The sequence below is a fragment of the Pezoporus wallicus genome, unplaced genomic scaffold, assembly GCF_028554395.1.
Source record: "Pezoporus wallicus isolate ANWC-B61680 ecotype Strahan unplaced genomic scaffold, APGP_CSIRO_Pwel_v1 scaffold_11491, whole genome shotgun sequence".
NCBI lineage: Eukaryota > Metazoa > Chordata > Aves > Psittaciformes > Psittacidae > Pezoporus > Pezoporus wallicus.
Genome location: NW_026642649.1, coordinates 4405203 through 4429271, shown reverse-complemented (window position 1 = coordinate 4429271; position 24069 = coordinate 4405203). Strand labels below are relative to the sequence as shown.

The window sequence follows — 24069 nt, the reverse complement described above, 5'->3', positions numbered from 1 at the left end:
GGTGGGAAGAAAGAACAAGGATAGAGAGGATTAAATTCAGTTCTTTGTTTAGGAGTCCATAGGTTTAGGTCTGTTTGCTGTGCACGGGGCTGCTTTTGCGAGGCAGATGTTTGGTTTTTATTTGACACAAGCAAATACACTGAGGATGTCATGTAAGAAACACTGGAGGATTCCTCTCATTTAGCCAGCCCAACCTGCTTGGTCTAACTGCAGAATGCCTAGAGGCTAGGCAGAGATGCTCACCAAGCTGCGAGATGCTGCGTTATTCCCAAGCATCACACAACTGGGAAGTGGGGACCCAACTTTAGGCTGTCTCTCAGTTCTCAGGCTTAAAAAGCAAGTCAAACAAGCACCAGGCACCAATGCGGCGAGCCAGGATTAGGGTCCCACGGAAAACAGGGATTTCTGATTACATTCCGTCTCGCCAAAGCCTCGCCGCCACCCCTGTCCAAACCTACCCCGCATTAGGGCAATGTCCGACATCAGCACATTGCAGGCATGCCTGCAAGGATGGGAATCCTACACTGGAACAAGCCTGGCATCCTGGCTGGGAAGCTTCCCTGGGTGTAGGTAGAAAAAGCCGTATCCAACACTGTACAGTGAAGGATCCCACTGTACCATGAACGCATCCTATTTGCGTACTTAGAAACTGCCCACTTGGTTGCTGCTCGCTAAAGAGCAACGACTTCAAAAGCTGAGCAGGGCAAAACTGCCCCATCTCCTGCAATAAGTCTCAGGGATTGTTCTGCCACCTTCTTTCAGTTCACAGTTGCCTCACTTGGTGCCACGTTTTGCAGTCAAAGTGAAATGGGCCCTTTTTGAACAGACCAAGTGCAGCTGATAATGTGACATTAAACTGAGAAGGGGCAGACATGAAGGTGCTTGTCCCTAGTTAACATCTGCTGGGTTTGGGGCAATGTGCCTTGATCAGGTGCTCTGCTCTCCTGAGACCCCACTTGCAGCACTGTGTGCAGCTCTGGTGTCCTCAGCACCAGAAGGACATGGAGCTGTTGGAGCAAGTCCAGAGGAAGCCACAAGGATGATGAGGGGCTGGAGCACCTCCTGTACAAAGACAGGCTGAGAACATTGGGGCTGTTCAGCCTGGGGAAGAGAAGCTGTGTGGAGACCTCAGAGCAGCTTCCAGTGTCTGAAGGGGGCTACAAGGATGCTGGAGAGGGACTCTTCATCAGGGACTGTAGTGACAGGACAAGGGGTGATGGGTTCAAAGTGAAACAGGGCAAGTTCAGGTTAGATCTAAGGCAGAAGTTCTTCCCTGTGAGGGTGCTGAGGTGCTGGCACAGGGTGCCCAGAGAAGCTGTGGCTGCCCCATCCCTGGCAATGTTCAAGGCCAGGTTGGACACAGAGGCTTGGAGCAACCTGGTCTGGTGTGAGGTGTCCCTGCCCGTGGCAGGGGTTTGGAACTGGATGAGCTTTAAGGTCCCTTCCAACCCAAACCATTCTGGGATTCTATGGAGCCAAAGCACAGAGAAATCCAGAAGCTGCAGCAGGACCGAGGGGGCATTTGAGGCTCTGCAGCAGCAAAAGGCTGCTCGGCTCTGCTCGGCTGTGGCCCTGCCAGCTCCTCAGCCGTTTGGGTTTCACCACCTTCAAGTAACATCTCGCTGCAGGAGACTGCCTGGAGCAAGCACGAGTGCGAGCGGCCAATGCACGTGTAACGTGTGTCGCGATACCTGTGCGTGCAAGGGCAGGAAATCACCGGGCTGTCAGCGTAGAAAGCACCGCTGGTATTTCAACACGTGTGTGGTGCTGAATGCTCGCCCCGCTGTCCCTGTAAACACCATTGTGCTTTTCACCGGCCACATTTGCAGCAGCAGCAGCAGGGAGATTTCGCCTGCAATGGGATTGCTGACCCAGCGCCCTCCCGCACAATGTGTCGGGTGCTCCCGCCCAGCACAAAGCCCTCGTTCCAGAAAGCCGTCGCACAAAGCCGAAGCCCCCGGCGAGCCCCCGACGTGCTGGGCTCGGCACATCCCTCCCACCAGTGCGGGCCGAGCTGCGGCACGGGCCAGGCCGGAGCAGCACCATGCCCTTGCCGAGGCGCCGGTCGTCCTTCCTGGGCCAGCAGCCCTCCGCCTCCGCCACCGAGAGCTCGGGGCCGCCCGGCCGCCGGCTGAGCATCGGCGGTGCGGGGAGCCTGTCCAGACCCCCCGGTGTCTACGTGGGCACCGTCCCCACGGGCGGCGTGAGCAGCTTGGGCACCCGCGTGTCCCGCAGAGCCCTGGGCATCAGCAGCGTGTTCCTGCAGGGGCTGCGCAGCTCCTCGGCCGCCGTGCCCTTGGCCGCGGGGCTGGAGAAGGGCCGGGGTCTCTCGTACGAGAGCCTCAACAGCTGCTTGGTGGAGTACATCGAGAAGGTGCGAGCGCTCGAGCAGGTGAACCAGGAGCTGGAGGAGCACATCAGAGTGTACCTGGACAAGAAAGCGGCCAGCGTGGGCAGCTGGGGAGCGCTGCGGGAGAACTGGGAGGCCATCTACCATCAGGTGAGAGGGAGGGGAGGGGGGGAGAGCTCCAGCCCCGAGCGCAAGGGTTGGCTGGTGCTGGTGGCGAACGCCGCCTCATCTCAAGGGCTTTGAATCCATCTTCATGGCAGTTATCGTTTCACAGTGTGCTGCGGAAGGCGCCTGTTGAGCGGGAGAGTTGCCTTAGGCAATACACGGGGGCAATTGAAATGCAGCCCAAGGTGCTGATCAAAATGGGGGGAAAGGGTGTTTCTTATGTTTTGCTTGGCGGTAGTTAGGACACTGAGCATCAGAGTGATTAACAGAAGACTGCAAGGGCTGGGTCAGTTTATCCCTCACCTTATGGCTAGCACATTGGGTTGGGTTTATTTATCAGCAACTCAGGTTTTTACTTTATTCCCTCAGTTGCTTCATCGCCTTTCCAAAAGGTCTGTTTATTTAAAACCAGTAATTGCTTGATAATAACGGCTACCAATGAGTGGCTCCTTTCCTTCCCTTCGTCACCCCTCCACCATTCCTTACTCCCACCTTCTCCATACGGCACAGGCTGCGGGTGGTCCGGGAAACTGCTTATTGCAGGGGTGCCAACTGGTCTTTGCATTGACCCTGTGGACAAAACCCAGTTCCTTTTGCTGGCCAGGAGGACTTGTGAGTTGATGTCCTTGCTTGCATGAACACAGGGCTCTATCCGCTGAGTTCTCGGTGCGAGTCCCAGCTTCCCAACTCCCAGCCAGTGGAGCCAAAGAGCTGGAATCCCGAGTCTTGCCCATCTCTTCCCAGCAGGCACAGAAGACACCATCTTCAGATGGTCTTCTGCAAGCATGAAGGACTTAAGTTCCCCAGGACAAACATGTGTTTTCCCTTGGGCTGTCCCGAGTTTCACACTGGTGCAGGAAGAAGGGTGCATTTTGATGGTGTGCTCCATTTTTAGGGCAGGTCTTCACCCAGAACACTACAAATGGCATCCAAACCCTGAATGCAGAAGGAGAAGCTGTTATACAAAGATCATGTCAACGTGTGCTCCCAAAAAACATGCCCTCAAAACTACCATCCCCTGGGGTAGATGGAGACTGATGCGAGATGGGGGGGTTAATGCTTTGTAACCATCCCATGTTTTCCTGATGAATGTCCATTTTGCAGTTGTAGACTCACTTGTAAAACCCACCAGAGCTTATGGTTAGGACCAAAGAAGTAGGACTGTAGGTGTTTTAGGAAGGACCGCTTGATTTTTCTCCTTAGGAAAGCCCAGCATTGTAGAGCTGATGAACCGACTCATGTAATGAGTTTTCACCCAAATTGCTTTCCTTTTAACCTTTCTTTATAGCGTCACCCTGCTGCCTTGCCTCTTGTATGAGTAAGTAAGAGCAGCTCATAATGAAATTGAGCTTAGACAGTAGGCTTTTCCTATGTAAAACCAGCACAGTAAAGCTATGTAGTAATAGCATTTGCAAGTGTCATAGAAAATAAAAGATTAGCTTAATCCATACCTATTTAACCGTTAAAATACATAACGTTTTCTGAATTACATCACTTTACTGTGAGGGTGCTGAGGCGCTGGCACAGGGTGCCCAGAGGAGCTGTGGCTGCCCCATCCCTGGCAGTGTTCAAGGCCAGGTTGGACACAGGGGCTTGGAGCAACCTGGTCTGGTGTGAGGTGTCCCTGTCCATGGCAGGGGGTTGGGACTGGATGAGCTCTCAGGTCCCTTCCAACCCAAACCAGTCTGGGATTCCCAGGGAGCCCCATCTGTTCAGCCAAGAAGGATGCCCAGCAACTACAGCCCCCTTGGTGCCATTTGCATGGAGCAGCTGTGAGAGTTTTGGGGTGGAAGGAGCAGCCACTGGGTTTAGCCCAAATGTGCATGGTAGGAACCGGTTTTGAACAAGAATCAGCACAGAAACACACACAGCTGGGCAGGTGGGGTATCCAGACAGGAGCCCTTTCCTCCTGCCACGCTGGTGAGAAGACAATGATACAGCACATAGGGCTCTCCTGGTCCCACAGTCAGAAATGTGACGGGCTCATCTCCACAGTGGGATAGAAGAGACCCCAGTGGTCCTGAGGTCCTGTTTCCCCCCTACCTTTCCTGGGGTGTGTTTTGGCATCCCAAATGTCAGGTGGTTTTCCTCCCAGCAATAACAACTGAGTGCCAGTACTGAACACAGAGCTAGGGGGGAAAACGTGACAGCGAGAAGAGAAGGCTCAGGGGGGACCTGATCGCTGCCTACAACTGCCTGACAGGAGGTTGTAGTGAGGTGGGGTCGGTCTCTGCTCCCAAGGAACAAGGGACAGGACAAGAGGAAACGGCCTCAAGCTGCACCAGGGCAGGTTTAGATGGAGCTGAGGAACAATTCCTTCCCCAGAGGGTGCTCAGGCATTGGACCAGGCTGCCCAGGGCAGGGCTGCAGTCACCGTCCCTGCAAGTGTTCACACAGCGTGGAGACGAGGCCTCAGTGCCATGGGTTAGTGGTGGCCTTGGAGTGCTGGAGAACGGTTGGACTGGGTGAGCTTAAAGGGCTTTCCTAACATGGTTGACTGTGATTCTAAAACCCACTCGTGTTGCACCACGATTGTCAGGGCTGTTACTGCAGCAGGGGAACACTGACAGGAGCTGAATGATGGGAAGCCATTATCCCGCTCACAACATCGGTTCTCTGCTGGGCAGCTGGTTTTTAGCAGAGCAGGGGGACACACACTAACCGGGACAGGCAGAAAATGGGAGGAGCCTTGCAGGAAATGAGGGAAATGGGAAATCCTTCTGGAGAGGAATTCATGTGAAAGAAATTCAAATCCATCTCATTTCACCCTGGGCACACTTCTTTTCTCCAGGCTTCATCCCAGTGTTCTTGTGGAAAATCCCATCTCTGATCGAATGTCTTTCAGGCAGGATAGGAGGTTGGATGTAACAGCAATTCCTTCCCCCAGAGCAGGGCAGCACCTGGGAAAAGAGGGTGCTTGAAATACTCTCAGCAAGTTTATAGAGAAGAAAAGCTCAGCCTCTGCGACCGTTCAATTACAGCTCTGTGGGACACACAGATCTATGCTGTCTATGAGCTGGCATGTAGCATGGTTCAGGTCACAGGAGAAGGAATCGATGTCCTGGACCAACTTGATCACTGCTGTGACTCCTGTGCATGGTTGGGAGCGCTTGAAAAATCATCACCATGGTTTTTCTATAGAGATACTTCTATGTGCACCTGACCTTACCGTCAGCATTTACTCAATGTTAATGTTAAGCCTGGGGAATATACAGGACTGACAGCCTGAGGACTCACATGCAGTGATTTATTTCGGGGGCCAGGAGAGCGGCTGGGTGTTACCTGTAACACAGTCCAACACAACACAGTGCATGAGTAGTGTATGGAAATGTGTGGAATGGCACAACAAACTCCCACCAAATGACATGGAGCTTGATCAACCACCGTTACAGAGGATGGCAATAGATCAGGTTTAATGGTATCGTCTCAGGCACCTCCAAGAGCACAACCTTGGACTCCCTTCACCTGCAGATGTGAGGAGGAGGGCTGAGGTTTTCTCCTTGTGCTTAGGCAACACTCCAGGTTTTACAGAGTGTTTCTTTAGAAGGTATCCTGCTTTAAGAACCAGGCATTCTCTGATGCAGTCCTGTTTACTTATAAAGTATTTGATGTACAAATGAAGTCGTGCTTTCCTGGATGTAGCAGGAATCAGCAAAGAACCCATCAATCTTCCCAGCCATTCCAGGTATTACCTTTACCAAGGTGGTGTTACAAATGCCACTCTTGCTACCTTTGAATCGTAGACTTATAGAACCAACCAGGTTGGAAAAGCCCTTTAAGCTCACCCAGTCCAGCCATTCCTCATCACTGCCAAGGCCACCACTAACCCATGGCACTGAGGCCTCGTCTACACCATTTGTGAACATGGAGTTTTCCTTCTTCAGGCCCTGAGAAGAGGTTCAACATGGAAAGCATGACAGTGTTCTGCTCTTCCTGCTTGGCACCTGAGCAGCAGACACTGGGTTGCATGCTTCTGGCCTGGTTTAGGCATGAATTAAAGTGCGTTGGAGGTGATGGGTTGATAAGAACTTCCTTCTGTGTGTGGAAGGAAAGACCAGACCGGCGTCTTCTGATCTTTCTCCAGAGACACATCATTTGCTTTAACTGAACTTAAAAGCCAGATGATTCTCCACTACATGAATAATTAAACCATGCGATTCATTATCACAGGTCAAACCTGAGGCCACGAATATGGCTGCATTCAGAAAGGATTTAGGCATTTATAAGAACGGCAAAACTATTTAAAGCTATTTAAAGCATAGCTAAGATCTTGAAAGGCATAGTAAACCTTGCAATGCCAAGCTTGGTCCCATTAAAGGTTGCCAGTCACCAGGGATAAGTTCTCCCCATGTGTGTCTGTTTCACATCAGGCTTTGAGATGAAGGCTGGAGTCTGCAGTCCCTTGAAGCAGCTGGTTTTCCTTGTTGTCAGTTGTAACACAGTAAATGGGCCGGGATGTTGATGCAGATTTCTGATAAGGTTTTTATCCTAAAAATCAGAACTGCATTTGCATGTCCATAAAACCCCAGTGAAATCAAAGAAAATCGTTGCTGCTCTCTAGTGAAGATGCTTTATACCACAAATAGTGTTAGTTCAAGAGCCGAAAAAAAACCACGTTCAAAAGGTGTATGCACATCACAGCTCCGAGTGTTGAACACAATGCGTGACTTAGAGGAGCCCTTGTTAGTAATGATATTTGCATTTTTATAACACTTCCCATTCTGGCTGTTCAAATGGCACAGGAGCATCAGTGACCAAAGCCTCCTGTAAGTCCTGTGAGGCAGGACAGTGCTGCCTTCTGCTTTATGAACAGAGAATCATAAAATCATGGAATCAACTGGGCTGGAAAAGACCTTTCAGCTCTTCTCCACACTGAACCCCCCAGGTCCCTCAGCCGTTCCCCATCACACTTGTGCTCCAGGCCCTGCACCAGCTCCGCTGCCCTTCTCTGGCCCCGCTCCAGCACCTCAATGTCTCTCTTGCAGTGAGTGGCCCAGAGCTGAACACAGGATTTGAGGTGCAGGAGAAGGCGATGTCTAAGTGCCTGCAGCATTACAAGCCCTCTCATTCCCAATGGACTCAAAGAAACGTGTTTCCTAAACCGCTGCACCGTGCACTTCAGTGCGTGTGTCAGCAAAACGCTGCGTGTTCGCCTCCCGCTGTTGATTGAGTTCAATCAAACCAAAGGGCCGCTAGATGGGACTCTCACATCCCTTCTGCTGAAGCCTGGGAAAGGGCTTCCACAGCCTGTGCAAAGCACAGTTTCCCAGGATACCTGGTTTCTGCATAGAGGCTACCATGTCCTATTTACCCTGCAAGTCCACTGCTGGACTTGGAGCATACTCAGCTGATGTCCAGGAGGGTTGAAAGGCTAAAGCCTGCTGGCTCCCCCCACAGCCCTCGTTTGAAGCCTTCCGAACATGAGGCTTTGTTATACTGTTTATACAGTTCAGGTCTGTGTGCAGCTTTGGAGAGCCCTGGTCTTCCTCCCTGAGTATTTGGCATTAGCTGCCGGCCTATGGCAGGGGAGTCAGGTACTGACCAAGTCCTCAGGAGCATGGTACCAGGGTTCCACTGTGGGGCAGGTAAGAAGTCACCTCAAAGGCCTCAATAAACCCACAGGATTTCTACTGAAAAGCACTTTTAAAAAGCACTTTATATAGGGGCAGGAATCCAGGCAGCGGCACATCACCAGCTATTCCCTGCTTCTGCTCTCATTGCAGCCCAAGAGCCATCTTCCACTGGATTCAGCCTCTAAATGTGGCCACCAACATGCCTCTGAGTGGCACCGTGCAGCTCACAGCATTTAATGTTGCTTTTGCTCGTGGGATGTTCCAAATTCCCTCAAAGACATTCATTCTCATCAGACTTTAAGTCAGATTTGGGCTCACTGATGGGTTTGTCCTGACAGGGCAGGGCAAATCACAGGGCAGCTCCCTGATTTGAATCAGGAAAAAGAAATCAAAGCTCCTGTATGATCCACAGGGGTGTGAGTTGACAGGAATATAAAACATTGTCCATAGGGAAAAGGAAAGGGAAAAGGAAAAGGAAAAGGAAAGGGAAAAGGAAAAGGAAAAGGAAAGGGAAAAGGAAAAGGAAAAGGAAAGGGAAAAGGAAAAGGAGGAAGAAAACAGTTCAACCATTGAGTCTGAGTCAAAGAACTGCCTCTAGCTCCATACTGCTGCCATCTAAAAACTGAATGTATTCCCTCCATCCTTCAGGAGACACTCAGATCTCCTGGTGCACTGGGACCCGAGGATGGCAAAGCAGCATGTCCCCAGTGCCGCAGAAGGACAAAGAAGGTGTTGGGGTGTTAAGCCAGTGCTGGCAAAGTGGGGCTGCAAAAGAGCAGGGAGAAGGAAATACGGGGTTGAACAACGAAGAAGAGCCTGTTCTGTGTGCCAGCAAGCACATGAAAGTCTCTTGTACCTGCGTATGGCCCAGCAGGGCTGGCTGGTGTGCCCTGAGATACCATCTCCTTGCCCATACCTATGGCTTTTGTAACATCCCTGGCTCCTGCTCTCCCTTCATTCTCCCATGCTGAAACCCATTTCTGCCCAGCAGCAGTGTTCTCAGGCCTCTCTCCTCTGTCTAGATGCTATTTGCATGCAGCGTGTTGGAACTGCCTGTCTCTGATGGCCTATCCCTCTACCCTATGGGGTGGAATCGGCCAAGAAATCCCACAGGAAAGAGAAATTGGCCGCCAGTGCAATGGTATGAGATCTGTTTCCTTCGGAAGCCAAGCGCCGAGCTGGAGCTGGCAGGAATGGAGCTCCAGCCACAGCCACCTTCCCTCTTTGTTCCTAAGAGTAGGTGAGAAGCAAGCAAACCACTTCTTTTAACTCTTTAGAAGATGCAGAGTGCTTTTAACGTCATGATCCATTATGCACTTCCTAATGTGCGGAATTCCTCCGGATCTCTCCTTGTCAGATGCCTTCATAGATTTCATATTTGCTTGTCCCAGACATTTGGAGCAGTAAGCCCTTTTTTGTGAGGATGAATACTCATAACCACATAGAAAAGCTTCAGCCTTGCATGTTCACCTTCACCCCATCACCAAGCAGCAGGCTGAAGGGCAGGTAGGACCGTACTAAGGCAATGATCCCACTTGTGGTACTTCAGATAACTTGCAGGATGCAGCCTTGATGTCTCCACATGACTTGGCCAGTTTCACCTCAGGGCAGCAGAACACTTTGGGGGATTTGTGATCTCATTTGGTTGCAGACTCAGTTGTCTAAAGAAAGATTTCTGCTTCAAGAACTCTCCCTTTAAATCCCACTTAAAAAGCTGCTTTTATTCACGTGGTGGTTTAGATTCAACTGCAAATCTCCATGGGTATGTCCTGAAAAAGCCCAAAGAGATGCTCAGTTTAGCTCCTTCAGAGCGACATCACGGACCATGGGAAGGCTGGAGTCCTCAGATAGCTGTTTGCAGGGGTGAACTCTCTGGTGCTAAATTCCACATGGTTTGGGTCACTTCCATAGCTCAGTGCACATGTGGTCTTTTTAACCCTTTTATCATTTTATATATCCTTGAATCACAGCAAGCTGTTAAGTCACAAGCCTCTCCGCTTTGCTTACCCCTCAAGCCTCTCCTGGGCATTAAAGATCCACCCCAGAGCCACAGCAATGATAGCACAGCCTTATTTGCTCAATCTTTCCAAAGCATTTCCCATTCAGTGCAATAATCTCGCAGGACCCCCTGCTTCTCAGGTCTCACACGTATCACAGGAGCTTACAGGATCCCATCAGAGGAGGAAAACGATGCTCTGGGAGCTGAGGACGGCTCGCAGGCAGAATAAGCAACAAGTATTCCTTGGCTCACTGAAGAGGACAACCCCGCAGAGGCCTGCTGATATGGGAAGTAGCATAGGAACTGCATAAGTGCTGCTTAAACTGTACCGTGAAAATATAAGTGGGACTTAAGCGATGCCCGTACCTCGCGCGCTGGAATGAATTTTGCCCCTTGCCACCAGCTGATGATCACAATAAATGTGTTTCCACAGGAAGATGAATGCTGGGGAGGAATGAGTTTGGTGACAAATTACAGCCTCTTTGCAGAGAATTTGTGCCTTTATAGGTACAAATGTAATTGATTACGCTATCTATCTGGAATGAGTCACTTGAACAGCCCTCGGCTAGAGGCTTGTTTTCAGACTCAAAGCTATCCATCTGCTTAAGACACATGTACAGTGCACGTAGTTAGGTGCTGAAGCTCCTCATTGCTTGAGCTCCGTTGTCTCTTTCTTCTAGGTGGGCGAAGCAGTCCTCGAAAATGCTCGTCTTATGCTGCACACCGAGAACATTCAAGCCTGTGCTGAAGATTTTAAAGACAGGTAAAGTTGTGGTGGCACCAACTGGCCACATCCTTTGAAACTTTACCCTGGCAAACCCCTACTCTGTGATGGAGCAATGCTTAGTGAATAGAATGGGCTCATTCTTTTGACTATTCATAGAATCCCAGACTGGTTTGGGTTGGAAAGGACCTTAAGATCACCCAGTTCCAACCCCCTGCCATGGGCAGGGATGTCTTACACTAGACCGTGTCACCCAAGGCTCTGTCCAACCTGGCCTTGGACACTGCCAGGGATGGAGCATTCACCACCTGCCTTGAGAGGGGGGTTGTAACAGCAAAATAATTCTGATGCTAACATTATTTGGGAATATTTTTAAGGTTTAAAGGAACATAAATGTGCACTACAACATTACGCAAGCTATTCTTTGGCATACAGACACTGGTCTCTTACTGAGAGGTCAGTATTCATTCACATTTGGGTTGACATTTAATAAAGGCAAAATTTCCATGTGCTTTTTAGTTGTGATTTTCAGTCCCACATAAATGGTTTGGGAAGTCACGACCATTCTGCTGCAGCAGCTGACAAGCAAAAACCACACCACTACACATGTCCGCGTGGAAGTGTTAGATAAGAAAACAAATGGGCTGCACTGGTTTTCCTCATCTCTACTGAGAGAAAGGAATAGCAAAAGATCTTAAATACTGGCAAACTACTTGTTTGATGTCTTTTTGTTCTCAGAGTCTGATATTGATGTGCATGAGTGCATGCAGCTCTTTAGATTTGACTCAGCTTCCAGCTTTTCCTCATAATGGACTCGTTCATTTTCAAATAGATTTTTGCACCATCTGACACACAAACTGTGTTTCAGACTCATTGGGCTTTATTTCCTCTGATTTTTATCATCCCTCTGGTATTATTTTATTTAAACATATCAAAAAGAGCATTAATCCTGTTCTGAGGTTTGCCTTTCATTTCAGAAAGGTACCGCTCTGCGATACTCATTTGACGGCTTTATGTCCTACACTTGCGGTGTAGGCACGCAGTTTCCATCACAAAACCAATGTCAAATCAACCCACTGCATAGGAAAAGCTCCTGATTCTCACCAAGGAGATTCATCACATCTTCAGTGGAAAGCCTGAAATGAAAAGGCAGAAACAAGAGTGATGCAGCAAGCAGCGCTGTAGAATAGCAACAACTGCCTGACACAACCTGTTCCTACCACGGCAGCCACGGTTTAGAAACAAGCAGCAATTCTAGTTGACAAACCAGCCACTCAAATCCCCTTTTTCTTTTGATACTACTACATCTTAAGGATGGGCTGGGGCCCTGGAACATAGACCAGACTTCCGTCAGCATGTCTGTAGTAACAGTAATGCATTTGACGTGCAACGTGTTTTCTTTAACCATAGCTCTGAATAGTCTTCATGTCGATGAAGGAGCAGTGGTTCTCATTTTACAGCCAAGCAAATAGAGAACGAGCCACCCGTAGTCATACTGTATATAAATACCATATGCCTCTCCGTGCTTGTTCAGGACTCCTATTGGGCTGTAACCACGGCAGCGCAGAGCGCAAAAGGGCCTGTTTTATTACACTCTGAGTTCATGAAAGGGTCCTTTGGCAGTTAAATTCAAGCACAGTGAGACAAGGTGAGAGCAAAGTATATCTTCTGTGCCTCTGTCTGGGACACAAGGCAATTAGCCCAAATGGTGTCATTGAAAAGAAAGCAGGTTTTTCTCGCTGAACTGTGCTGGATTAAGGTTTTGGGGGGGTTTTGTGTTCTCTGCAGGTATGAAAATGAGCAGCCATTCAGAAAGGCAGTGGAAGACGAAATTAATTCGCTATATAAAGTGATTGATGATGCTAATTTAACTAAAATGGATCTGGAGAGTCAGATAGAGAGCATGAAAGAAGAACTAACTTTGCTGTCAAAGACTCATGAAGAAGTAAGTCCAGACTCGGGACACTGCAAAGCCAATGTGTGCCTGTTTCATCCGGTTGGTATCATACATCTAGTGCAAACCAAGCACTAAAAAGCTCTGCCTGTCATGTCTGGGGCTGGGGATTCTTCTGAAACCCGCTCTTATGTCTCTCTCTCTCTGTTAACTTCAAGCACTAACCTCTAAATTGCTTGCCTTTAAGTCTTAAGTCTTTCCTGCCTGATAAACATGACATGGAAGAGGTGTCACTTCTTGCTAGACACCACACGGTGGTCACAGGGTTGCACCTATGTGGACATCTCACCAGAGAGGTCTGATCCTCAGCCAGAGATGTAAAGAGTGTGCAGGGAACAAGCTCTGGTCCTGCTGCACTAACACTGAACATTATAGCCAGGTCCTTCTGAACATGCCCTGCTTGGCTCAGCGAGCTGCTCAGCTCCCACAGCAGAATCTCTCCTGAGCAACACACCCCAGAAGCAAGTCAGGGGGACAGGCAGCTGGAAGGGAAGCCCATCATTACCCAGTCTTGCAATGCTTTCCCACTTACTCATCACATTCACCAGCACTGTGCATGAAGGTGGTTTATTGCCTTCAGCAGGGGTTTCAGGATCAGATCCACATCACCCTCTTTACTGATGGCAGTTTGGATATGGAGCTACTACTAATTGCACATAAGGGGCAACAAGCAAGGGTCCTGATGCTTCAAAAGTTAAAAGGGAGATCGGGTTGAGGTGGTTCATGGAAGCAAGGCACTATCCTGCCTTACCTTTCTTCCAGGTTATTTCTCCAACCACAAGATTCCAGCATCACTGGCAGGTATATATGGACTTGGCTTGCCAAGATGAAGTTCCTTTATCCCCTCCCTGCTTTCACAAGTCTAATCCCAAGGCTGGCATTGTGCAGAAAATAACCTATGGCTCCATCAGTGCTGCACAGCACGAGAAAGATGGAAATAGTTTTAGATAAGAGGGAAAACAAAACATTGATAGAAATACACAGGATCCCCTTTAAGCCTCTGTCTGTGTTCCTGAAACCAGAAATGCTGGCACTGAGGCTGTTCTCTGCCCATAAATATGGCATAACAAGGACACCACCTTCCCAGCAGCTTCTCTTGCTCCACATTTAGCCAGTGAGGAGCCCGTGCAGGGTAGAATGATGTTCATTTCCTTACCCATTTGGAGTATCTGAGCAACCTCAGCACGGACCTGGTTTTCCCATGGCAGCAGCACCAGGGGAAGCTGCTCAAGAGAAGGCAAAGAATAAAGGCTGGAAGCAACTATTGCCATTACTCCAGCTGAGCTGTGGCACAGTGAAGTCCCAAGGACTTTCCTGAAATCATTCCAACTTTGCATTCCTCCAATCCATGTCAAGCTCCTGTGAACACGGAGTGAGCACATTTGAAGGCTTTCATTCTTAAAGATTCATAATTCATGTAATTCCCATCCACTTTCCCCCAGTATTGTCACTGTCAGAGGCTATTGCTTACAAATACAGTTAGCAGATGGCTTTATGCTACTTTTCATTTTGCTCACACCAATAGGACATACAAACAGATCGATGTAAAAGGCCTGTGGTGCCAGATAGTTCAGATACATGTGCAAACCTCATTTATTCTTGTGTTCCTGAACACAAGGTACAGCTGATGGGCTACCTTTAAGTTCTAGACACAGCAATTCTCTACTGCTTACACGGTTTTGGAGCACTTATAAGTAAAGAAACAGAATGCTGCCATGGAGAAGGAGAGTGCTCTTCATCTAACATGCACATGCATAGAAGCACACAGGTGGCTCACAAAAGATTCTTTGCACGACTTGTGTCTATGTCGTTGCATGGTGCAGCAGAGAGGGAAGAGCAGGGTTTGGTTTGCTGCAAGCTGTTAGTTCCTTGACCCAATGTCCACACTGCAGCCTTCCTGGCAGCGCAGTTGTGCTGGGTTTGGGCCCCAGGTTTGCAGTGTGCATGTGTCAAGCTCTGACTGCTGGAGAAACTTGCCACGGTGAGGGCAGTGACTTGGTGCAGGGCTTCAGCCTCCTTCACCAAAGGGGAAACGGCTTCCAGTACCCCGGAGCTGAAGCAAGACTCCCCATGAGGAAGCAAAGGCAAATCCATATCTGGCAAAGAAACCCTCCAGTGCATTAAATCATTGATGTAGAGATGCCTTTCGGGGCCAAATGTAATGATTCTCTTTGTTGGCACCAAGCAAGCTCTTCCTCGAGCCTCTCTGAAGTCAATGGTTCAGTTCACTTTCTGCCTGTCATTTTCGTTCAAGGATGTGAAGGTATTATACAAGCAGCTAGCGGGATCTCAGCTGGAAGAACTGGATGTTCCCCTGGGAAGTGGCCTGGATGACATCCTGGAAAAAATCAGGATCCACTGGGAGAGAGACATTGAAAAGAATCGTGCTGAGACAGGAGCCCTGCTTCGTACCAAGGTAAGCACAACAGCACCACAGGTTTGAAGCAAACACCAACCTAACACCCTGCAGTAACTTTGAGGGTTGGGTGTTTGGTTTCTCCTTGAAACAAAAATGGTCTTAAAAATCTAAAGGGTTTTGGTCCAAGTCCATGGGAAAACACACACAGAGTGTGTGGCTCTCTTGGGAGGCAGAGGTAAGCAGTGGTGGGAATGACCCTGCTGATACCACAGGTATCTGTGGGAGGCTTCAGGGGCTCTGAAATGTTGGCCAAGGAAAACAGACTTAGAACCATAGAACCATAGAATGGTTTGGGTTGGAAGGGAGCTTTAAAGCTCACCCAGTCCAACCCCCTGCAAAGAGCAGGAACATCTTCAAGTGGTGGCCCAGAACTCAATCGGTTGATACCCTTCTCGCTAGGGCCGCTCCTCTGCTGAACACTTTAGAGGGGTCTGTAAATCAAAAAGGTAATACATAATGCTCTCTACTAATTACACAGACTCCTCATGGATTCCTCCTTACTACTGTATCCTTTGGCAGCAGTGGGAAAGCTGGATACTAACTCAGAAATGAAAAGTGATGAGAAGAGTAATGATCATAGATGACCATCAGGGAATGATCCTGTCTGTTAGCAGCCATCTCATCCTGCGGTGGCTATTACAGCACAGCATGGCACAGCAGATCATAACTACGTTGGGCTATATGTAATATTTATGTGTAATATATAGTAAAAGCACACACACCCCTGTTCCATGGTACAAAGTGGGGGGAAGTGAAGGCAAACAGCAAGAAAAAAGCCAAAACTGTGTTTGCAAACATATATGCAAGCTCTGAGTAGGCGTTTCTTTTCAACAGAAAGAATGAAACTGTGACAACAGTTGATACCAAAGGTGCCAGGGGACGCACAAGAAGCCAACCAGAGAGAGGGCCCATCAAGTCTGTGGCCGTGCCAGACCATTACTAAGCAAAGTCTCCATCAGGTTGTTCTGTGGGGCCCTGATTTTCAGCCCCAAAGGACATCAGTGACACATTAATAAGCTACGTGAGCCTGGAGAGTGCCTCCATGCAAGGCACAGGCAGCCTTGAGAAGCCAACCCATCCTCAGAAACCTCCTGAGCTATTCCCACAAAATCTGTTCCTGGTTCACAGACAGGTTTCATGCCCCCGACACACCAAATTCCTCAGTGTCCCCACTTCCCTGTGTGGCCTGGTCTGCCTCCTCCTGTGCAAACAAAGCCCCACCACTTCTTCCTTCCTATTTCTTTCACACCTTCCAATACCTGCTCTTGCAGAGATATCATTTGAGGACAAAACTGCCAGCTCATACTAGACTGATCATTGGATCCCGCTCCCGTGTCTTTGATGCCTAACCTATCCCTGCTCAGCCATCCTACCCTAAGCTCTCACTAGTTTAAGTTCTTCCTGCTTTGCTTTTCTGGCAAGATCAGTTGTGGTTCTGATCACGTTCTGGTATGACATTCTAGAGGGTTTTGTCCCCAGGTATACCTCTCATTAAATCCGCATGATGATGTATCTCATACCTCATGCGGTTTTATATCTCAGGCAGATGTATTTAGGTTATCACTATTTATACTGGTAACAAGAGCTCAGCTTTTTTCAACTTGTACACTTATCTTACATGGCCAAGTTGCATTACTTGGTTACTCACACTGTGAAAAACCTGCTCTTACTCTTGCAACAGCAGAGGGAGAGCAGTTCCCTCCTCTTTGCCACTTCCTTCAGTTTCTCCCTGTGAGAGTTTCCTTGGTCCCTGATATTTTAACTTCATTTCTCAGGGGGCTGGAGTACAAAAACAGGCTGAGAAAATGAGAGAAGAGTTGCCCATTGGGTAACAGCACACCATTCTGTGCTCTGGGAGTAAAGAGCGATCAGATAATAAAATGGGAACAAGCAAAATGAATGAAGTTACAGACTGGATTCCTCTTTAAATCATGAGCTTAAGCTGACATAGAAAGCTCCCTGTAATTGTTGGAGCAAGTCCAGAGGAGGCCACGAGGATGCTCAGGGGCTGGAGCACCTCCTGTATGGAGACAGGCTGAGAACATTGGGGCTGTTCAGCCTGGAGAAGAGAAGCTGCGTGGAGACCTCAGAGCAGCTTCCAGGGTCTGAAGGGGGCTACAAGGATGCTGGAGAGGGACTCTTCATCAGGGACTGTAGTGACAGGACAAGGGGTGATGGGTTCAAACTGAAACAGGGCAAGTTCAGGTTAGATCTAAGGCAGAAGTTCTTCCCTGTGAGGGTGCTGAGGCGCTGGCACAGGGTGCCCAGAGAAGCTGTGGCTGCCCCATCCCTGTCAGTGTTCAAGGCCAGGTTGGACACAGGGGCTTGGAGCAACCTGGTCTGGTGTGAGGTGTCCCTGCCCATGGCAGGGGGTTGGAACTGGATGAGCTTTAAGGTCCCTTTCCAACCCAAACCACTCTACGAGTCTATGATTCTATAATTCTCAGTACCCACTCTTTGGTGTAGCTGTGACCAGCTGAGACCAAGGTATTTCAAATGATGTCCTAGCACTGACTTACACATCAGGGCAGTATTTCTGTTATTCTCTGACTCTTGCCCTTTTTGCTTTGTTTCTGACTGGAACTGCAGTCTTGCCTGGATTTCTCAGGGATATGCAGGCACCAAACCATACCAATTTACATACATACCTAAGGGGGTTTCACATGAGACTTCCTTAGATGAGACAGTAACCTCAAAACTCAAGCCCATTGGTTTGACATCTGCACTTTTCTTTGTCCATAATGCTCGAACCCTTCTCCGAATTGTCAGAAGTGATTTAAACCCTTGTAAGACATGCAAGCTCTTTAATATTCTTCCCTGAAAAATGCTTTACTTAACGACGTGGTGCTGTTCATTCACATAGCTTGATTCCACACATCCACCCCTGCTCATTGCTTACCTGCCCCCCATAAACCCTTCCAGTTCATGATTCATCCCCAACGCAGTAAAACCTTGAGGCATCAAGCTGTTGAGCTTCTGTCATAACGGAGCTAGACCTTAATCCTCTTGATGTGCTGTCTCTTGACCAGCTGTTGATCCATGGCAATGCTCTGCTCTGAACACACAATTATGTGGCTTCCTCTGTGGTCCCATATAGTCCATCTCATGAAAGGTTCTCCCTTGCTTTGCTAATACGTTCCCAGAATTATTCAGAGCTTATCAAAGCCACTTTCCCCCTGCAGCTGTCATGCTGGTCAGACCCTGGGTGATGGTGTTCGATCCCTAATCATCCTTTAATTCTTTTGATTCCATGAAAAACAGACTAATGAGAGAGAGATTCTGCACAACGCCTGGCTCAGAACTGTACAGATGGGCTTGAAATCCACACATCCCCAGGCAACTCAGGCACCAAGCTGATTGGTAAAGATTTAGGAGGATGATTTCATCCTCTCCCTTCATTAATCCAGTTGTTTGTGGGCACCACAGTTCAGTATGGCCTTTGCTTTGTGGAGCCTCTAAGGAATAGGAAGAGCAGAGCAGAAACCACAAACTGACAAGGGAAGAGGGCACGAGGACCATGTCTGAACTTCTCTATAGAAGGAACCCCTAGGCTGAGGTTTCTCTATAGAAGAAACCCAAAAGTGAGGGTCCAGCAGCACCCTCCACTTGGACTGTTGGTACAACTCAGCTGGTAATCTGTAAGGAGGTTAGGGAGCCCCTGCGTGTACCAAAAGCTTTAGAGCTCATTCAGTGTGTGCTTACTTGCTGTGTAATCCTTGGTATTTAGGGCCCATCTACTCCATCTGCCTGTTGTATCCTTCATATCGCTAAAGTCAGGTAGCTGTGACTGCTTAGGGTATCTCTTGGAGGAGATTCAACATCACCCGTGGTAAAGGCAAGCTGGATTTATAGGTAGCATTAGGGCCACCAGCAGGGTAAATGTGAATGAGAGATACTAGGCTTCAGGTAATGGGTGTAGGTTATACGTATAGGAGCAAAAGCACCCTTCTTGCCCTTTAAAAAGAGGTATTATAGTCCTCATAGCATAATAACACGCAGGCTACACTTTCAATGCAACTTAAGAGACACAAATGACTCCAGAGTGGCAGGTCCAGGGATCACTAGGCTGGGATCATCAGGACTAGTGAGGTGAGATTAGGTCTCTCTGAAGCACAGCCTCTGTGAAGGACAACTGGTGTTTGCATTGAAATTCACCCTCTGCAATACAGCTTCATAAAGCCTAAATTCTGTTTGAGGTTAACCCTGTACTTAAATGACCTTCTGCACCTGAGATGATTTCGTTCACAGTGACCAAGGTGTGGGGTTCACATGACGGTACCAAAACCATCCCCTATAAAAACTAGTTCTGATGCACGGTCCCAGACTTACTTTAAATTTGTTCTTATTTGGGAAGAAAATGCATGATCAGAAAAGCAGGACAGGGTCAAGATGAACTTTCTGAGTGGAACAGAGCTATTCTGCATAGTTTAACGTCAACCAGAAGAAATGTAGGTTTTGACTGAAGAATTCCATTTGCCAGAGAGCCCAGAGCTCTGGACTGAAAACCTTGACCTCAGCCCTCATTAAAAGCTATAGACACTTCTGGTTTGCTAAGGTACATTTTCCTTCACCTCATTTCAAGGACCCTGACCTAAACACGTATAAAAGCCCACAAGAAACAAGAGCATGAAATGACATAAGAACATCTTAATTCAACTTATCTTTCTGACTTGTGTGAGATGACTTGCTCTGTGACTCACCGAATCCTAAGTGGGAAATCAAGCCACGAATACCTCTGAAATCCAACAGACTAAGTGAAATCACTTTGCTTCTTAAAAAAATTATAGCATAATTCTATTCTATTCTAGATCCTATATTCTATATTTATATTCTATATTCTGTATTCTATATTCTATATCATATATATAGCATAATTATATTAATTATAGCTACAAGATGGAGAATTACAGTCACATTTTCTTTTTATAGGTCATTTTAAATGTACTAGTATGAATGCTGAGCAGCTTTTGTGGTCAGAGATAAAATATACCCACTTAGAGGTATAAGCCATTTTACAGTAAATGCATCGAAAAGATGGTAATTTTGACACTAAGAAGTATCCCAAATTGTTCAACTGAGGGCTTTAAAATAGAAGAACGAGATGTAAAGTCAGGATTGCCATGAACTGTGTAAATATTAGCTGTCACTTTGGTTCGTAAGGAAACTAACCCATCATTTGAGTAGGTTATGATGACAGTGGCAATCCTTTACCAGCAGCAGGCCGAAGCGACCGCGGCCGTGCGAACCCAGGAGGAGGAGCTGGTGGAGGGCCTCAGGACCGAGTTCCATGAAACCGCCTGCAAAATACAGAGCTTGCAAGCAGAAACGGAATCCTTGAGGACCTTGGTAAGTCGGGCTGGGGGCACTGCGTGCAAATTCAACGTGCCTTCTGGGGAAAACCCTCCCAGCTTGGGATAGAGACTTAGGAATAGATCCCGTTTTCCAGTGGATGCTGTTTCCAGAGATGCCAGACCTTTCCGGGTTCCTCTTGATTGACGTGGTGCACTAAGCGTACCAAACCCCAAATGTCAATCTTCAATGTCTTCGTACTCAGCAATAATTGCTGGGTGGGCAGTACTTGACAACGTGAAGAACACCTGCACCTTGTAACCAAAGTAGTTCAACCTTTGTCATGGTAATAGACATTTTGCAAAGTATCTAAAGAAAGGAATTCTCAAAATATTCCATCTCCACTTAAGCATATTCAATAGAGATACTGGCCAAACCTGAATAAAAATCCCTATGAGGCATATGTGACCTACTTGGAGCAATCTAGTGGGTCAGGGCTCTAGAAGGTTAGGGGGGGGGCAATAGAGCTGGTTAATATTCAAGCATCACTTCCTCCAAGCTCATGATCAATACACTCCTCTGAGTAAGAAATGAAGCAAAGCAGGCAGGAGCCCTGCAGGGATGAGCAAGGAGCTTCTGGCAAAACTCAAATAGAAGAAGGCGGTTTATGGAAAGTGAAAAAAGGGACAGGCCACTTGTGAGGGATATAGGAACGTTGTCAGAGTATGCACGGGTGCGATGAGGACAGTTAAGGTCCATTTGGAATTACATCTGGCAAGGGATGTCAAGGACAACAAGAAGGGTTTCTTCAAGTCTATCAGTAGCAAATGGGAGACTAGGGAAAACGGGGGCCTGCTGCTGAGTGAGGTGGGGGCCCTGGTGATGAAGGATACAGAGAAGGTGGTGTTACTGACTGCCTTCTTTGCTTTAGCCTTTACTGCCAAGGCCAGCCCTCAGGAATCCCAGATCCTCAGGAATCCCAGAAAGGCTGAGAAAGCAGGGCCCGTTTAGCCTGGAGAAGAGCTGACTGAGAGGAGATCTTACCAATGCATACAAATATCTTAAGGGCAGCTGTCAAGAGGTTGGGGTCAGACCCTTTTCAGTGGTGCCCAGTGATGGGATAAGGGGCAATGAGCATGAAGTGAAATAGAGGAAGTTCCATCTGACTGTGAGGAAGAGCTCCTTTCTTTTGAGGGTGTCAGAGCACTGAACAGGCTGCCCAGGAGGGTTGTGGAGTCTCTGGAGACATTCAAACCCACCTGGACACATTCCTGTGTGACCTGCTCAGGGTGGCCCTGCCTTGGCAGGGGGTTGGAATGGATGATCTACAGAGTTCCCTTCCATTGCCACCCATCCTGTGTGACTCTGTGATACGAAACCTGACTGTTTTAATGTCTGCTGTCCTGCCCTTACAGAAGAGGGGTCTGGAGAACTCTTTATATGACGCCAAGCACTGGCACGACATCGAGCTGCAGAACCTAGGCTCTGTCATTTCCAAGCTGGAGGCAGAGATGGGGGAAATCAAAATGGAAACCGAGCAGCAGCAGCGGGATCGTGAAAATCTGCTGAGCAGCAAACAGCAGCTGGAGAAAGACATTGCTGCGTACCACTGCCTTCTGGATGGAGAACACAGCAGGTACTGCTCCTAAAAAGCAGGTGTGCCACAAGGATGGAGAACACGTGCTGCCTGGGAAGGGGTTGGGAGGTTGCTGGGAGCAGGAGGACTAGGAGGGTTCTCGTGTTTCATAAGGCTGGGTGGTAGATGGTGAGGTTTGGAAAAGCTGCCAAATGGGAAGAACACCTCAACCCCAGTCGTTCAACTGCAGATTCCTAATGTACTGGGGAGATGGTGGTTTGCAGGGAGGATGAGGTTTAGCAATGCTCCAGTAGATCATGAGTTTCACTTCCCTGAACATTTGAGATGCGAGATTAAAAAGCTACTACAGCATCTGGGGGCTACATTAGCCGCAAAGCAGCTCTTTTGTTTCTTGCCTTGGGTACATTACGCCTTCCCTCCTCCTACTATTACACAATCCTAATACTAAAGCTGCTATCCTGAGGAAACTCCCTTTCTAAGCACACCAGTGCCCCTCAAAGTCAGAGCACAGGACCTGGCACTCTGACTGTACCTTTTGTGAAGAAACACAGTTCAGACTCTTGACATTTGTCCTCTGGGAATAACCTGTAAATGCCTTTAGAGTGGGTGGGTTGCTGGGTTGGGCTTTTATAAGAACCTTAATCACCATTAGGCATGGAACCTCTGAGAATCTGATGCAGAGGTTTTGACTTGCTCTTCTAATCAGGTCAGGGAGATTATTTGTTATAGTAGGATCCCGCTGAGGTTGATGGGATTTCAGCAGCTGAGCCGAAGGCAGGTCTTAGTTCAGCAATTTTCCTACTTGTAGTAGCGACCGGTTTATTTCTATCTTCTCTGTTTTACTTTCAGCTGATTATGAAACTCCCAGCCCACAGAAGACCACTGCCATGCGAGCGAAAGATGTCACTGCCCATTCTGTTCATGGAAGCTAAAAACCCAAAAAGCAGCCTGCTCTATTCAGTTTGACTCAACAATCGAAGTAGGTTGTAGCTTGAACAACTTTATTAGACCCTCCTCACGTAATTGCTTTGCTTACAGATTCCAATTTACTCATGTTGTTAAAATTATAATAAACATACAGAAGATCAAGGGGGTTGTTTGACTTTTATTTCTCCTTCTAATATTTGGCATGATAGGATTAAGAACATGGGCCCTCCACTTCCCAGCAAGTAAACACTTTCTTTGCTTGGCTCTTTCTTGCTATCAGCATCCTTTAAGGCAGGTTGGCCAAACTCCCTTTGAGCAGGCTCCCAAGCAGCATGAACATGTGGGTGACCATAGGTAGTTCCTCTTATTTTGATGGTATCATGATGAAGATTTTGCCCTCTTACCCTTCCTTCTATTTTAAACATTGATATATTCATGGTGTTGCATGTGCCGTATGATCATATAAAGTGCCAAGATGGACCTGCCCTTTCAGAGATAATAACAAACTTTGGCCCCTATTACACAAAATGTTAGAATCCCAGCCTGGTTTGGGTTGGAGGGGACCTTAAAGCTCATCCAGTTCCAACCCCCTGCCACAGGCAGGGACACCTTGCACTAGACCAGCTTGCTCCAAGCCCCATCTAACCTGGCCTTGAACACTGCGAGGTTATATATAACATATCTAACCTGAACTTCTCCTGTTTCAGTTTGAACCCATCACCCCTTGTCCTGTCACTACAGTCCCTGATGAAGAGTCCCTCTTCAGCATCGTTGTAGCCCCCTTCAGACACTGGAAGCTGCTCTGAGGTCTCCACGCAGCTTCTCTTCTCCAGGCTGAACAGCCCCAATGTTCTCAGCCTGTCTCCATACAGGAGGTGCTCCAGCCCCTGAGCATCCTCGTGGCCTCTTCTGGACTTGCTCCAACAGCTCCATGTCCTTCTGATGCTGAGGACACCAGAGCTGCACACAGTGCTGCAAGTGGGGTCTCACAAGAGCAGAGCAGAGGGGCAGGATCACCTCCTTCTACCTGCTGGTCACACTCCTCTTGATGCAGCCCAGTATAAGGCTAGCT

General features: G+C 48.2%; 1 protein-coding gene across 4 annotated transcripts; it reads left to right on the top strand.

Annotated features, from left to right (window-relative positions):
• The first annotated feature begins 2022 nt into the window (after nucleotides 1-2022).
• On the top strand, nucleotides 2023-23159 carry BFSP2 (beaded filament structural protein 2). 4 transcript variants are annotated; one of them, XM_057431580.1, is made up of 7 exons: nucleotides 2023-2500; nucleotides 10768-10850; nucleotides 12600-12756; nucleotides 15020-15181; nucleotides 20399-20530; nucleotides 21889-22109; nucleotides 22920-23159. In XM_057431580.1, exons 1-7 carry the CDS (start codon nucleotides 2045-2047, stop codon nucleotides 22921-22923), a joined length of 1215 nt encoding a protein of 404 aa, XP_057287563.1. In that variant the 5' UTR covers nucleotides 2023-2044; the 3' UTR covers nucleotides 22924-23159. The 4 variants fall into 4 exon arrangements, with proteins under 4 accessions (XP_057287563.1, XP_057287562.1, XP_057287561.1 ...); XM_057431579.1 differs by having other exon boundaries at nucleotides 20369-20530; XM_057431578.1 differs by having other exon boundaries at nucleotides 12600-12807.
• Nucleotides 23160-24069: the final 910 nt, after the last annotated feature.